Source organism: Gymnoscopelus braueri, assembly GCF_963280865.1.
Source record: "Gymnoscopelus braueri genome assembly, chromosome: 18".
In the NCBI taxonomy this organism is placed as follows: domain Eukaryota; kingdom Metazoa; phylum Chordata; class Actinopteri; order Myctophiformes; family Myctophidae; genus Gymnoscopelus; species Gymnoscopelus braueri.
In genome coordinates, this window is record NC_137618.1 from 50,354,603 (window position 1) to 50,371,318 (window position 16,716).

The 16,716-nt window shown below is 40.7% G+C and overlaps 1 protein-coding gene across 1 annotated transcript in view; it reads right to left on the reverse strand.

Moving 5' to 3' along the window:
* raph1a (Ras association (RalGDS/AF-6) and pleckstrin homology domains 1a) overlaps window positions 1-16,716 on the reverse strand; it is a 140,854-nt gene that overhangs the window by 106,536 nt on the left and 17,602 nt on the right. Inside the window, 1 exon segment of the mRNA XM_080412968.1 lies at window positions 2,194-2,313. Within this exon segment, the coding sequence (XP_080269094.1) occupies window positions 2,194-2,313 (120 nt within the window).

Genomic DNA, 16,716 nt, shown 5'->3' on the forward strand with positions numbered 1-16,716 from the left:
CTAAGTAGAACACAATCAAAACAAAACAACTTTAATAAGAAAATACAGAGAATAAAAAGTTAAAAAGGCTACAGAAGGCCAGGGAATAAAACAAAAGTTGAGACTAGGGTGGTAGGAGATCAGCTAGGTGGGGAAAGCAGTTCTGAGGAGGTGGGTTTTGAGGGAGGTTTTGAACACGGCAAGGGTGGGGGCGGTTTTGATGTGAGGTGGGAGTGGGTTCCAGAGGGTGGGTGCTGCAACGGAGAATCACCCCAGGTGCGCTTCGTTTTTTTGGTGGGGAATTTGAGGAGGTTGGCATCGCTGGATCTGAGGGAACGGGTGGGGACGTGGTTGTGAAGGAGGTCGGAAATGTATTGGGGTGCCTGGTGGTTGAGGGCTTTGTAGGTGGTGATGAGGATTTTGAAGTTGATTCTGTGATTGACCGGGAGCCAGTGGAGGTCACGGAGGACTGGTGTGATGTGGTCTCTGGAGCGGGTGTGAGTGAGCAGGCGGGCGGCTGAGTTCTGTACATATTGGAGTTTATTGAGGGTTTTGGCGGTGATACCGTGGAGGATGCTGTTGCAGTAGTCTAACCGGGATGAGATGAAGGCATGCGTGAGGGTTTCGGCAGCGGAAAATGTCAGAGAGGGACGGAGACGGGCAATGTTCCGTAGGTGAAAAAAGGCTATTTTGGTGATGTTATTTACGTGCGGGAGAAATGACAGGGTGGGGTCAAAAATTACACCAAGGTTGCGGATGTGGGGGGAGGTTTTAATGAGGGAGCCGTCAGGGAGTCGGGGCCGATGATGATTATTTCAGATTTATTGCAGTTGAGTTTTAAAAAGTTGTTTTGCATCCAGGTTTTGAGTTCTGTGAGGCATGCGGTGATGGTGGAATGGGTGGCTGCGGTGATGGTTTTGGTGGAAAGGTAGATTTGTGTGTCGTCAGCGTAACAGTGGAATTGAAGTCCGTGGTTGCGTAGTATCTGTCCGAGGGGAAGGATGTAGATGGTGAAGAGTAGGGGACCGAGCACTGAGCCCTGGGGGACTCCGTGAGTGACTGGGGCAGTGGGGGAGGTGCAGTTGTTGATTGAGATGTATTGCTGGCGGTCTGAAAGGTATGATTTCATCCAGGAGAGGGCAGTGCCGGATAGGCCGAGGGAGGAGTGGAGGCATGATATGAGGATAGAGTGACTGATGGTGTCGAATGCGGCGCTGAGGTCAAGGAGGATGAGGATGGAGAGGAAACCATTGTCGGCGGAGCGGAGGATATCATTGGTGACTATCATATGTATCCTTATATTTCAAAGGTAATCAGCACCATCTGTGGGCTTATCTTGCTATTGTTTACTGAGTCGACTCGCACGACTTTGATCATCATACTGTTGCTGCGCAGTGCCAACGCAGTATCAATTTGACCGGCATAAAATTGGAATTCATGACAGTGACCGGCCAAGCACCGATCCAGCCGATTTGACCTAAAACCGGCTTTTTTAATCGGCGGCCGATTAATCGGTGCATCTCTAGTATATATATATATATATATATATATATATATATATATATATATACACAGTATATATATATATACAGTATATATATATATATATATATATATATATATATATATATATATATATATATATATATATATACACAGTATATATATATATATATATATATATATATTGATCTCAGTATGGATTACTGTAATCGATATATTATAACTGTTTGATCTCAGTCAGGATTACTGTAATGGATACAGAACATAATTTATCACCAGCTAATGCATGGAGGTATCTTGTAATGTTACAACAGCAAGGACACTGGACTGGTTTAAAACTAATTTACAGCTAGCTTGCGTTCCTGCAGCAGATCAAACCGTCTCTCATACAACATTCAAACATTAAACATTAGGTGATGAGGATATACAGTAGTAAGCTTAGAGTCAAAGACAGATTACTGGTCCTTCCAACCAGACTCAATCCTTCTCTGTGTGGTCCTTCCTGTCTGAACCATGACCACAATACACTTACTGAAACATATTCTAAATGGCTACACTATGTATATCAGGGAATGCACATAGACTCATAGATTGTTGGTGTGTGTGTGTGTGTGTGTGTGTGTGTGTGTGTGTGTGTGTGTGTGTGTGTGTGTGTGTGTGTGTGTGTGTGTGTGTGTGTGTGTGTGTGTGTGTGTAGTTCTAGGTGTGTACCTGGGTCAGTTTGTCCAGCTCTCCCAGCCATGCTCCAAACATCTTGTCCAGATCCTGGTCATCTTCATCGCTGTCTTCCTCAGCTCCATGCTCCACCTCCTCATCGGACACCTGCTCCATCTGTAGGCCAGGAGGAGAACTGTATGTCACTTATTGTATTAAATAAAATGTTATGTTGTCCAATCTGCATGGTAGAGTATGTTAATACAATATAACTTATACAATATGTATGGTAGAGTATGTTAATACAATATAGCTTATACAATCTGTATGGTAGAGTATGTTAATACAATATAACTTATACAATCTGTATGGTAGAGTATGCTAATACAATATAGCTTATACAATCTGTATGGTAGAGTATGTTAATACAATATAGCTTATACAATCTGTATGGTAGAGTATGTTAATGCAATATAACTTATACAATCTGTATGGTAGAGTATGTTTACGTTAATACAATATAACTTATACAATCTGTATGGTAAAGTATGTTAATACAATATAGCTTATACAATCTGTATGGTAGAGTATGTTAATACAATATAACTTATGTCGCAAAAAACACATTTTAACCCAAACCAAATTCCCGCAGGAACCAATGCTCTCTCTCTCAACAACAGTGTGCGCTGTAAAGACAAGGTAAAGTGCCGACAGTGAGTCTAGGACAATTATCAAGCCCCAACAAGGTGAGCATGTTCCCACCTGACTTAGCTACCTAACCAAAACTAACCTAACACAACTTGCCCTGGTCTTCAGTGGCCCTCCCGAGTCCCCTTTACCGACTGGGCATCTCGGTGGTACCACCCTATCCCAGCTTGTGTGGGACAGAATAAAAACAAAACAAACAAAAAAAAACAGCACAGCGAGTTCCACAGGGGGAAACGATAAAACAGCACAGCGAGTCCCACAGGGGGAAACGATGCTAACCACTCAACCAACAGAGTAGGACACACCTGTCAACATATCTACCCTGACCTCTCAGAATCACACCAAATCAATGATTATCAAAGCCTGATGACAACAAACAACACATGAAATACCACCAACTTGAAATGTAACCAACAACAAAAACACTAAATTACCGTGCACTTCCTCCAAAGACTGTGACAAGCCTAAACAATCTAGGCTCCAAAACAGGAAATCACTACATTACCTGCTCCGTCACAGCCAAACCATCTGCTGGCTGCACCCGATTCGGATGCTATCAATGCATTGAATGGGACATTATCACCTCTTATTAGACCTTTGAATGGGCGAAATAGGCGACATACTGACCTACCCGCGATTTATCAGACCATTCATTGGGTGTTATCAAGACATACTGACCTACCAACGGAGATGACTTAAATAGTTCAGTTTCGGTTTTGGTTTTGGTTTCGGACCATGACGGAGGCGCGCAGTCACAGGCGAACTGTCACCCCGTGAAGGACCACGAGGGAGCTAAAGCGACCGAGTTGCCGTCCTGAACGGTGTGACGTTCACCTGTGCCTACTCAGCGCCGTTCGAGTTATGTACCGATAGGCACAGAATCGTAAATATTGTTGTGGGGACTGCTCCGCCTCCAAGTAGGTCAGTAGCTCCTGATTACGCCCCATGAATGGTCTGACAAATCGCGGGTAGGTCTAAATCGCGCCTACTCCGTCGCCTACTCGTCCATTCAAAGGTCTGATAAAACGTGATAATCTCCCATTCAATGCATTGATAGCATTCGAAGCCGCTGTCTAAATGTACTTTGTTAACCCAAGTTCTATAGTATCGACGAACCCCCATTTTGTTATGACCTGGCTCATAGGCCATAACAAAAAGGAGGAAGACACAGCTTTTAAAAGTGCACAAAGCAATATATGTATTTACAATATAAACAATAACTTAAATTCAACATATAACCAAGAATAATATGAGATGTGTTAATCAGTGTCAGTAGTGTCAGCAAATGTATGGATGTAGTGTAAATGTAGTGTGGGGTGTTGAATGGTGCAAACTCAAACAAAGACTAAACTAAACACAGTGTTGTTGACATCAGGGAAAGAGAGAGAGACTGAGTGTGGCCACACCCAGCTTTTTATAGGGCATACTGGGGAACACTGGCCAGGTGCTCCCAATGCACTTGATTGGCACCCCAATTCCCCAACCTACAGGCCCTGTGAAAGACACCAAAGACAAGAGTACCCAAGACACAACACAGGACCTGGTAAGCCAGGCTACAGGGGCCGTGACATCCTAGACTCTTCTCCCTTCTCTAAAACACCCTGGACAACGCTCCACACGTCCTAGACTCGTCTCTCTTCTATAAAACACCCTGGACAACACTCCACACGTCCTAGACTCTTCTCCATTCTCTAAAACACCCTGGACAACGCTCCACATGTCCTAGACTCTTCTTTCTTCTCTAAAACACCTGGACAACACTCCACACATCCTAGACTCTTCTACCTTCTCTAAAACACCCTGGACAACGCTCCACACGTCCTAGACTCTTCTCTCTTCTCTAAAACCCCCTGGACAACGCTCCACACGTCCTAGACTTTTCTCCCTTCTGGCTCCCAATCTGTGGAACAAACTCCCCATTGCAGTTAGACTGCAGACTCAACTCTCAATCTTCCACCGTAATCTGTAGAGTCACCTCTTCAGACCGTAGCACTTGACGGTCATACAGTTTTATATAAAGGTTCAAACTGGGACTGAGAATCTCTCTCTCTCTTATCTCTCTCTAATCATCAACATTGTAAAAAGAGCCATAACTTTTAGGAAACACCTAAAGATTTAGTGACCCCCAAATCATTATAAAGCCTTCAAAAGCCATGTGAAGCCATGTGACTCATTTAAACACATAAGAGAAGATTACCCTACATTTACAAAATAACAAAAACAAAGATACAGTTTGACTATTATCCAGGTAATCCTCTACTTATTAGGTGAGAAAGACCAATGTTGAAGGTTGGCACCAACGTATGTAGCAGGCTGCCACAACATGAGGGACAATGGGTGAACACTATACATCAACTACAGTTAATAGACTAATGTCATTTTGTTTATGTTTTTCCTTGTCTTGTTTGTATTATTTGTTATGATTCTGAAGATGTACTGTTATTTTGTAATTTGTGTCATACTGTATGTAATGCTTTGGCAATATAAAAATGCTGGTCATGCCAATAAAGCATATTTGAATTGAATTGAATTGAGAGATGATCACTTCAGTGTTCTCTACAGGTCACTGACTGCAGTCTGTTAGCACCCTCTGGTGGCCAACAGAAAGCACTGCGGTACAGCAGTATGCAGCAATGCAGGCTAAAGAATCAGAATCAGAATCAGGTTTATTATTACCAACATAGATATTATAATATAACCATGTGATAAAGGGGTGTACCAGATTCCTGACTAGAATCCATTTCATGTCTATATCATGCACAGTTAATTATATAATTTGCATATTTGAATGGATTAGCAGAAATAAACAAGTAGAGGTCATCCAACTTGTGTTCTGGTGATTTAGTAAGTGAATGAATACTGTATCTCAGTCAGGTGTAAGACATTTGCAATGTAACCATAGGCATATTTATAGTGGTTAATTAGCATAAAGTATGCATAGTTATGTAACGACTCAAAGCAAACATGGTCATTTTCTGTTCAATGTACTTATTGTTATACTCCTGTAAAACTGATCACTACAAAATATCACAATAAGCTGGTATATGTCCATAAAATATGGCCATACAATGATTTCATAATGATTATTCATCATGACTTATCGATATGTTCTGGAATTTCAGCCAATCAGGAGAGAGTACCCATTAATCAGCTTAAGTTGTATAATGTTCCAGTTCTGCTAATTTATTTGTATCATTACTTCTGATTTCACTTGTTCATCCTGTATCTTGTAGTTCTGCCCCCGCTCTTACCGTGTTCAAAACCCACCTTTTCAGACTTTCTTTCCCCGCCTCAAACCAAACTCTTTCATAGTCTCAGCTTCATGTTTTTAGCCTTTTAATTGTTTTTCTTTTTTGCTCCGAATAAAATTGTTTATTTTAAGCCGTTTTGTAAAGCCACTTTGGGTTCTAAGAAAAGCACTATATAATTCTGATGTATTATTATTATTGTCTTTCCTGATTGTATGAAATTAGTATCCTGACCTGAAAATGCTTTTTCTGTTTATTAAAGAGCAGGAGAGACAGAGAGATTGAACAAACACTGTATATCAATGATTACTATCAGTATAATATACTATACTATATTATAAGGGTATTTAACACGTATTGTCAGATCAATTAAGCTCTATATAGTGACAGAATGTTGAGGTATGGCCTCCAGAGCCACACCCAGCCATCCTGGCAGACTGACCCAGACACAGAGAGCTATTCCTGGGGAGCTGCCCCACGGTCGCCCCCTCTCCCTGGAGGGAGAGAGCCAGCACGCCAGCACACACACACACACACACACACACACACACACACACACACACACACACACACACACACACACACACACACACACACACACACACACACACACACACACACACACACACAAGGGAAGGGTGCTGCAATTAGATCCCTGTGGTTAGCAAAGTCTGTCATTTGGACAGAGGGTTTTGTGTGTGTGTGTGTGTGTGTGTGTGTGTGTGTGTGTGTGTGTGTGTGTGTGTGTGTGTGTGTGTGTGTGTGTGTGTGTGTGTGAGAGTGAGTGAGAGAGAGAGAGAGGCTTGGGTTTGTGGTCCAACCTGTGGTTTCAGGACCACAGGGGAGCCATGACGGAAGGTTTGGGGTCCACTACATTTCTAGGAAGTACATTATGAACTAGAAAAAGTTCTCCTCAGGCCACAGGTCTCCGCCAGGTCAAGTAGGTTATTGTGGGCCAGCAATGCTCAGAATTCGCCAATCAGGATGGAATATGAAAAATCAAACAAAAACTAAAAAGTCTTGATCACTTAGATAATTAGAGATTATAAATAATTTCTACTGATTTGCGTGATGTTTAGACAAGATTTGTAGGAGTAATATACAATTTTTTTTTGCAAAAATCGGCCTCCTGGTGGCGCTATAATAGGGCAATGTTAAAAGTGTGGCATTTGTTACTCAACGTAGTGCGAATATGTGTGCAAAGTTTCACCAAAATCGGACGCTGCGTTCCTGATTTACGGCATTTTGTTCGAAACCGGCCACTCCTGCAAGCTTTAGATGTAAATCTAAGCCAATCAATCAGGATGGAATATGAAAAAACAGAGCCGTCTTACAGATCTGCGTGACATTTTGATCAAATCTGAAGGAGTGGTATCGAAAAATACAGGGCAAACGTTTTTCTTTGGCCTGTAGAGAGCGCATACAAAGTTTTACACAGATCGGTGCAGTTATAGGTAAAAACACAAATCAGCCTGTTATAGGAGGCTAATTTGAACATTTTCAAGTGGCATTTCTTCCTCGGCCTAGTGGGAATGTGTGTGCAACATTTCACGGAAATCGTTCATGTTCATTGAGGCATTTTGTTCAAAACGAATTTTGGAAGCCAATCTTAGCCAATCAGGATGGAATATGACAAATCTGAAAAATCCCTTTGGTTTAATGACTATAGAGATACTGTGTACTGATGTGCGTGATGTTTGGACAAAATCTGTAGGAGTACATTCAAAAACATTGTTTTGCGAAAAACTGCCTCCTGGTGCCGCTATAACAGGCCCATGTGAAAAATGTGGGGCAGAGGTTCTGCTCTTGCATCCAGGGAGTGAGTGTGTGTGCACAGTTTTGCTTAGATCAAGCCAACGGCGCCGGAGATTAGCTATTCACAAACGGACACACACACACGGACGCACGCATGCAAGCACGCACGCACGCACGCACGGACGGACGCGGACGGACGGACTGACGGACAGGGTACAAAACATAGTGTCCCCATGCCTACAGCCTGGCGGAGACAATTAACCTGTTAAGCCGTGTTTCAAATCCTATATTGAAATGAGCTTAAGGGATAGACCGTGGGCCGAGGGCTCTAATTCTGACTTTCATTGATCCCCACTCTGAGTGTACATTCTTTTTTCACAGTAGACATATAAAATTCTTATAACTACTGTAACAAATGTTTCCATCTCCGATTCGTGCGCCAGAATGAAAAAGACCGATTTTAACAAATGCAATTTTAAACAGGCAAATATGCAGGGCTACTCAGAATCTCCATGGCAACCAGGAAGAAAACATTCCGTAAAACCGAAACTTCTTGTCCAAAAAAGACTAAAATGAGTGTAAAATATATATTTTCCTAACGAACTTGCAGCAGCTATACCATAGGCTACTAATAGTTCATTCATAACCGTATTGGACTGCTTTTGTATATCCGATTATTTTCGCTATATGCCTATTGCCTTGCCTCTCGTTCACTGCCACTACGGTGATTTGATCATTAACATAAATGAAGTGGTTACGTTAATTCTTGTCTTTCTAATCTAAAATTGTATCATATATAAGTATACTTAATCTGTTACAGTTACAGATAATTTTTCAAATAAATCGTACATTATTACCTGTTAAACTGTGAGCCATTTATAGTCAGTGGTGGAAAAAGTACTCACATGTTTTACTTAAGGAAAGGCAATGTAGAAATACTCTGTTACAAGTGAAAGTCCGGAATTCAAAATTCACTTGAGTAAAAGAACATAAGTATTGGTATAAAAATGTACTTAAAGTACCGTAAGTAAAAGTACTCTTATGTTGAATTAAATGTCCCGTTTCACAAGGTAATATGTATCAAATGTAAAATCTTTTGAAAATAGCCGATGTGAGCTTGTAGAGTGACAATTTTCAAATAGCCAAAGTTTAAATAGGGCTGAAGACTAAGAGGTTAATGTATGTTTTGTAATAATAATTCAAATCTACAAAGTAACTAAAGTTTTCATATAATTGTAGTGGAGTAAAAGTACAATATTTGTCTCTGAGATATAGTGGAGTAGAAGTAAAATAACTAAAACTTGGAAATACTCCAGTAAAGTAAAAAATACCTCAACTGTATGTACTTAAGTACAGTACTTGAGTAAATGTACTTAGTTACTTTACACAACATACTATAGGTGACATGTACATCATTAAATGAAATAACCACAAAACCTAATATACTATTTTGTTTCTTTGTTTGATCTTTTTCAATGGTGGTAACTGACCTCTCAGCTTCTTCCTGTCATCTGTCCATACAGTGTCCACACAATGTATCAGGTTCAGTTGCATTTAATAAATGAAACTAAGATACCAAGATGTGCTAACCAATGGGAATATTTTAGATTGAGAATTACAGTTACATTCTCTTGACCAATAAAGAGCACATTTCAAGAGCATGTAAGACTAGAAAAGGTAGCCAAATAAATGGTTTGTTAAATAAACCTACTCACTACCGGTAACTCTTTGTATCTCAACATTTGTACTAAAACGTGGCACTTGAACTGCATCAAAAAGCCTAGATTCAGTAGGGTATGGTAACCAGTAGAAGTAGTACAAAAGGTTACTTTTTTAGAGTGATTTATTCAAAGTTAAAATATTACATAGTATCACATTGCAGCAGCAAACTATTCCATTGATGGATGACATGCCATGAGGTCCTTGTCTGTGGCCCAGCTACATTACTTCATACGTACATTTTCTACATTTGAGTGGATATCAGATCAGCCTTGAACTTCCCCTATAACCACTAGGACAGCTGTTCTATAACATCGCATGTGTCATAGACGCACTGCGAAGAAAACTGGCACCTGAAGTTAACTGTAATGCATTGAAGTCGATGAGAGCAGATGTGCACACTATATCTTTAGTTTCCTGAACCAATCATTTACAAAAGAGCACAAGCATTAAAACATAGATCTTCATAATCATGTCGACCCATCTCTCATAGACTGCATTACGTGACACACAATCCACTCTTCTTCAAACATGTCACAATCATTTTCCAGATCCAGTTGTTTGTCACCTCCTGCACCTCTGCAATTGAGCCACTCCATACAGCCTGCAACACACAAACATCACCACATCTAATCTAATTAGATTTATAGAATTTCAGGTGTTCTGTACAAATACTTGGGCTCTGTAGATTATTTTAAGTCAAAACTGTGTTATCTAGATTAAAATCTGTACTGTATCAATACATTGTGTCCTATTAACATGTTTAGAAGGACCAGTCAGATTCTGTGACGAGCATAATTCTGCCTAAATGTAGCTTCACAACACTGATTCATATTATTCAAGTGATTTTGTCTGGTGCTGATTCATTAAATAGGATCTGATTATGTATATTTTTGTCTGCTGTTTTGAAGGTCTAGTCAGGTACATGGTAATGTCTAGTCAGGACATGTATGAAGCAGGATTTGCTTCTTTTTGTGGTTATTGCACACAATCAAACATAAGATAGAGATAACAAACACCATTTAAGCCATACAAAGACCTTACAAATTAGTATTTTAACACTGTGCATTTAACCAAAAGATATAAACGGGCTCTGAACAGTTGTACAAAATAATTAATGCAGCATGCTAGTGCACACACACTTACTTGACAGACAAACGTAATTTAACCCAACTCGCCTAACTATATCTACATTAACAACTGGTAACTTTAGCTTAGAACTTGTCAAGAGAGAAATAACAAATCACCAACCGTAACCCTAAACACCAACTTTGGCAACGGATGCACAGTGACTGGAGATCTGAACAGAAAAGATACGAGATGGAATCAATAAAATAACGAGGCAACGTGTAGCAGAGCCAACTATTGATAGCTTGACATTTATAAAGGGGTACATATAGATTGGTCACTGCTTAATAGTATCTTCAGGTGTTGTTAAAACGCTAAATTTGCATCTGCAAACCATCCTGTTGCCTGTAGGCAACCCTAACGTTATAATGATATCATATTGATGCTTAATATCATAATGTGCCGTCATCAACACGGCTCATTCTATTGTCTGCATCCATTGTATACATTTTCATAAGAATAAGACAACGACGATCATCACAAAACAAACATTACCTCTTAATATTTCTATAAGATATCTGTTGTTTTCTTGTTTACAATAGTCCGTCAGTCTGAGCTGCATTTCCGGGTTCTGCTCTTGCAAGTGGTACGAAGAACATGATTGGCCAACTGAATTGCACGATACAGTAGGCGAGCTTTGATTGGTTTATACTTCGCAGTGGGCTGCCATTTTCTTGAAAATAAGTAACATTACTTAGTGACATTATATCTAAGTTTTATTTTTCTGGCGCAACTTTTCAGGATGGAAACATTTGATAATGTGTTCATAAACAACTAATCTACACAATACTAAAAAATTAGCCAGGCTCTTGATGGGGATCAACCAACTCAAAAACTAAAGGAGATAGAGGCACTCGGCCCACGGCCTAGGAGGGTTAATCACTTACCCTACCTTTAAGGGAGGGCCAGCCGGCCGGCAGACCTCTGACGTCACTGTAACTCAGACAAAACCATAAACAAACCCGATACACCCATATATAGGCAAGACCATGGCCACGTCACTATGACTCAGACATAACCATAAACAAACCCGATACACCCATATATAGGCAAGACCAAGGCCACGTCACTATGACTCAGACATAACCATAAACAACTCACTATGACTCAGACATAACCATAAACAACTCACTATGACTCAGACATAACCATAAACAAACCCGATATGCCCATATATAGGCAAGACCACAGCCACGTCACTATGACTCAGACATAACCATAAACAAACCCGATATGCCCTTATATAGGCATATATCTCTGCTGTCAGGCAGAAACCAACTATGTAGGCTATTAACTTTTCAGGAAATGGAAAAACATGCTTTTAGCACAACACTGACTCATCAAAGTTGGTATGGTGACTTTATACATTGTCGGGCCTCACTCACACAGTTGAAACAAGTGTTTTATGGCTGTTCACACCGGCGGGAAGCTGAACAATGAATTGGCTTTTATTTTCAATGTTATCTCTATGCAAATTGGCGTTTACATTTTTCTCATGAGCGTTTAAAAGCGCAAATGGAAAAGCGTCCTTTTTTTCTCCCAAGACCTCTGCTTTGAAGCTGCTTTTTTACGCCTTTCGAGACGTAGGCGTTTTAAAGCTCAATTGTAGCACAGCATGATCTGAGTGGGCGGGGACTAGCTCATTCAGCCAAAAAGAATGTCAGCCCTCGGCTCGCTGCAGACACGGAGATGGGGTTTTAAATAAAGGCATATGTAATATTAATGGTGATTTGGCCAGAACATGGCATATATATGGTCGGAAATAAAAGGATATGTGACCAACAAGTCATGAAAGCAGTTAAAACTGGTTAAGTTCCGTGAGGCAGGCCCCTCTCTCCACCAGCTCACCCCGGGGAAAGGAGAGCCCGCTGGGGGCGGACAGGTCACACGGTCCGCCGTGGTCCCCCTCCATGATCCCCCTCCTCCTCCGGGCGGAGCGGGGTAGATGAACACCGGAGGCCGAAGTGGACTACACACACCCACACAAAACGAATATTAAAGTTACTACATACTGTCATGATGAATTAATAATAACCTTTATCACCGGGAAGGCGACAAATCACAACAGATCACTCTGACCTGCTCTCGGCGAGCAAGTGGAGATCTCTCCCCGCCGCAGCACGGCATGTGTGTGTGAGTTAGACAGGGATGCAGCCTGAGTCCAACACTCTTCAACATATATATAAACGAATTAGCAAAAACGTTAGAACAGTCCACAGCTCAAGGCATCCCCTTGACAAACACAGAAATCAAATGCTTACTTTTTGCAGATGACCTGCTGCTGCTGTCTCCAACCAAGGAAGGACTACAGCAGCAACTTGATCTCCTACACAAATTCTCCCAGATGGGCCCTGACAGTGAACCTAACTAAGACTAAAATCATGATATTTCAAAAAAGATCCAGCCGCCAAAACCATAAATTTTTCCTAAATACAATCCCACTAGAACAAACAAAAAACTATACCTACCTTGGCCTAAACATCAGCAGCACAGGGAACCACAACCAAGCTGTAAAGGACCTGAGAGACAAGGCAAGAAGGGCATTCTATGCTATCAAAAGAAACATCAAAATAGACATCCCAATTAAAACCTGGCTTAAAATACTGGACTCTATGATAGAACCAATTTCCCTCTATGGTTGTGAGATCTGGGGACCATTAGCAAACCATGACCTTGAAAAATGGGATAAACACCAAACCGAGACCCTACACACAGAATTCTGCAAATCCATTCTCCGTACCCAGCGAAAAACACCAAATAATGCATGCAGGGCAGAATTAGGACGATACCCACTCATAATCAAAATAAAAAAGAGAGCACTTAAGTTCTACAACCACCTAAAATAAAGCGACCTAGATGCACTCCATAACAAGGCACTCACACACTGCGAAACTCTAGAGAGATGCCCCCTCAGCCAGCTGGCCCTGGAACTCCGGGCACAAACACAAACAGAGCCACGTGATAGAAAACCCATTGGACTAAATCAAATTATAAAACAGCAAAAGGAAAACTACCTGACACACTGGAAAGAAGCAACACAAAAGCAGAGTAAACTAGAATGCTATCTGGCCCTAAACAGAGAATACACAGTGGCAGAATACCTGAGCACCGTGACCGACCCAAAACAAAGAAAAATCTTAACCAGGTACAGACTCAGTGAGCACAGTCTTGCGATCGAGAAAGGTCGTCACAGGCAGACCTGTATCCCAAGAGAAGACAGACTATGCACCCACTGCACACAAAATGAAGTGGAAAACCAAGCTACACTTCCTAACCGTCTGTCCATTGTACCAAGACATCAGAGACACATACTTCCCACAGATTACAACCACACACGGAGATTTTGAAAACATGACCAATGACAAAAAACTCCCATATCTGCTAGGCGAAGTACAACAATGTGCAAACACAGCAGCAAGATTCGTGAGTTGCTGTGATAGGAGAAGGATATCAAACGGAACACAACCACCCTAAAGACTAATCATTGTGTATATTCCTGCACTATACCTGCACCCAGTGATCTTGGTACATAGAAATTGATCTATTGAAGATTCTGACTTTCAAATGTACATATTCTTTGTTTTGATTGTATTTCTGTATTGTTGTATTGTGCTTTCTGCTTTGGCAATGTAAACGTATGTTTTCTCATGCCAATAAAGCCCTTTGAATTGAATTGTATGTGTGTGTGTTTGTGAGACGTGTGTGTGTGTGTGTGTGTCAGTGGTGGAAAAAGTAGGTGTTTTTACTTAAGTGAAAGTATCAATACTGCAATATAGAAACACTCAAGTAAACGTCTGGTAATACGAATTTACTTGAGTAAAAGTACAAAAGTATTGGCATCACAATGTATTTTACCAAAAGTAAAAGTACTCATTATGCAGTCGTCTGATCCGCTGATGATCCATGTTATATATATATATATATATATATATATATATATATATATATATATATATATATATATACATATCGATTATATATCGATTATATATCAGATATATATAGGCCTATTATCATAATTATTGTTGTTGTTGTTGTTGTTGTTGTTGTTGTTGTTGTGCACATTAAACATTGTGAGCTTGTAGATCTGCTATTCTGAAATTCCCGAAATGTATATAGGGTTGATGAAGTGGTTTTGTATCAAAATCCACATAGTAACTGGTAACTAAAGTTGTCAAATAATTGTAGTAGAGTATAAGTACAATATTTGCCTCTCGGATGTAGTGGAGTAGAAGTAAAATTATTGAAAATTGGAAATATTCCTGTAAAGTAAAAATACCTCAAGTACTTAAGTAGGCTACAGCAGTGTTTATCAACTTTTTTTGTGCCAAGGCACACCTGGCTTAGCCAAAAGATCCCAGGGCACACCTAGATATACGGTATATACATACATACATACATACATACATACATACATACATACATACATATACACACACACGCACACGCACACACACACACACACACACACACACACACACACACACACACACACACACACACAGAGAGATTATTGGGCAGGTATAAAGAAACCTTGACCATTACAAATATATAAATCTTTGGCCTACAAATATATAAACTTGGGTCAGTGCAATGAATGGAGGAGTCTGAAAACCTTCCCAGAGTAAAACTTCTTTGGTAAGTATATTTGGTACCCAATATACTTCTAATATCTGATAATAATATCTAATAATCTGATCCTGATAGCATTATTGCGGACGCATGTGCTGTTGCCCACTACAGACGAACACCAAAACTCTCGCCCCAAAACAGTCACCCCCGGGGAAATCCGGTGATATTCACCTGGTATTCCTAAACGTAACCTCATTAAACTATGCCTAAACCTAACCTTATTCCTAAACGTAACCTCAGTAAAACTAATAATATGGCTAACCGTAAACTTAATTCTAACCTTATCCTCAGTAAAACAAATACAGGAATACAAGAACCGCTGGTCCGCAAAAATAAATGGGGGCGATGATGTTTTGGGGCGAGTTTTCCGGTTTATCGACGGCACCACAGCTTGAAGTTGAAAGAGATTCTCTCCGTGGAGGAGTAATTAATTAAACACCAAAAACGACGGATTACATTGACACAAACAGTGGAGTGATTTAGAAGCACTTTATAAGAAAACTAACACTTATGTAGTGTTTTATTGTCGGACATTCATCATGGCAGGCTATAACATGGGCTTTTGGGACAGGACAGCCCCTCTTAGCAGGTACGACGTTCAGGTCCGCCGTATCGACCCGTTCCGACCCACTTAGTAATACTGAGTGCCAAAGCATGTAGGCCTACCCTGTGCCCTTTTTATACAGTACCAGGTAGGACAACATATTTGCATTCCTATGGGTGATGGTCGCTACACTGAATGGACTCGGCCGTGGCTGTGTGTGAAACGGATGATGGCCGTATCGATTGACGGACGATCGGCGCTATTGTTCTCGAGGGGCTGGGTTCACACTTTCTTCAAACGGCACGGCACACCTCAGCAGTACTCGCGGACCAAAATTGGGACGTTTGCCAGGGTTGATAAACACTGGGCTACAGTACTTGAGTATATGTACTTAGTTACTTTAGCTCTGTCACTGTCCCCCTAACCATTGAACGCCGACCGTGGACTAAACAGACGCCCACAAAAACAAAATATAAAAGTTTTTAATCTATCAGATGTACATCTATAGACAGACAACAAACTAAACAATATAATGGAGAACAGAAGTTTAAACACAGCTTAAGGCAGGAGATGCCGGGCCGTTTCCCCACTGGTGACTTGTAGATCTGCTATTTTCAAGCTGGTGCAGGCAGCAGGTTCTCTGGTGCTTTTTCCACACAGCATTCGCAAATTTATATGAATGTTTTTAATTAGCAGCTGTGCATGTTAAAGTATTGAAGATTGTTAAACTTGGGCAATTATATACTTTCATTAATTAATTAATAACCTTTCTGTGTGCGATGATCACTATAGGTCTAGGAGCTCTGACTTGGCATGTACATGCCCGACCCCTCTCCTCGGGCAAAG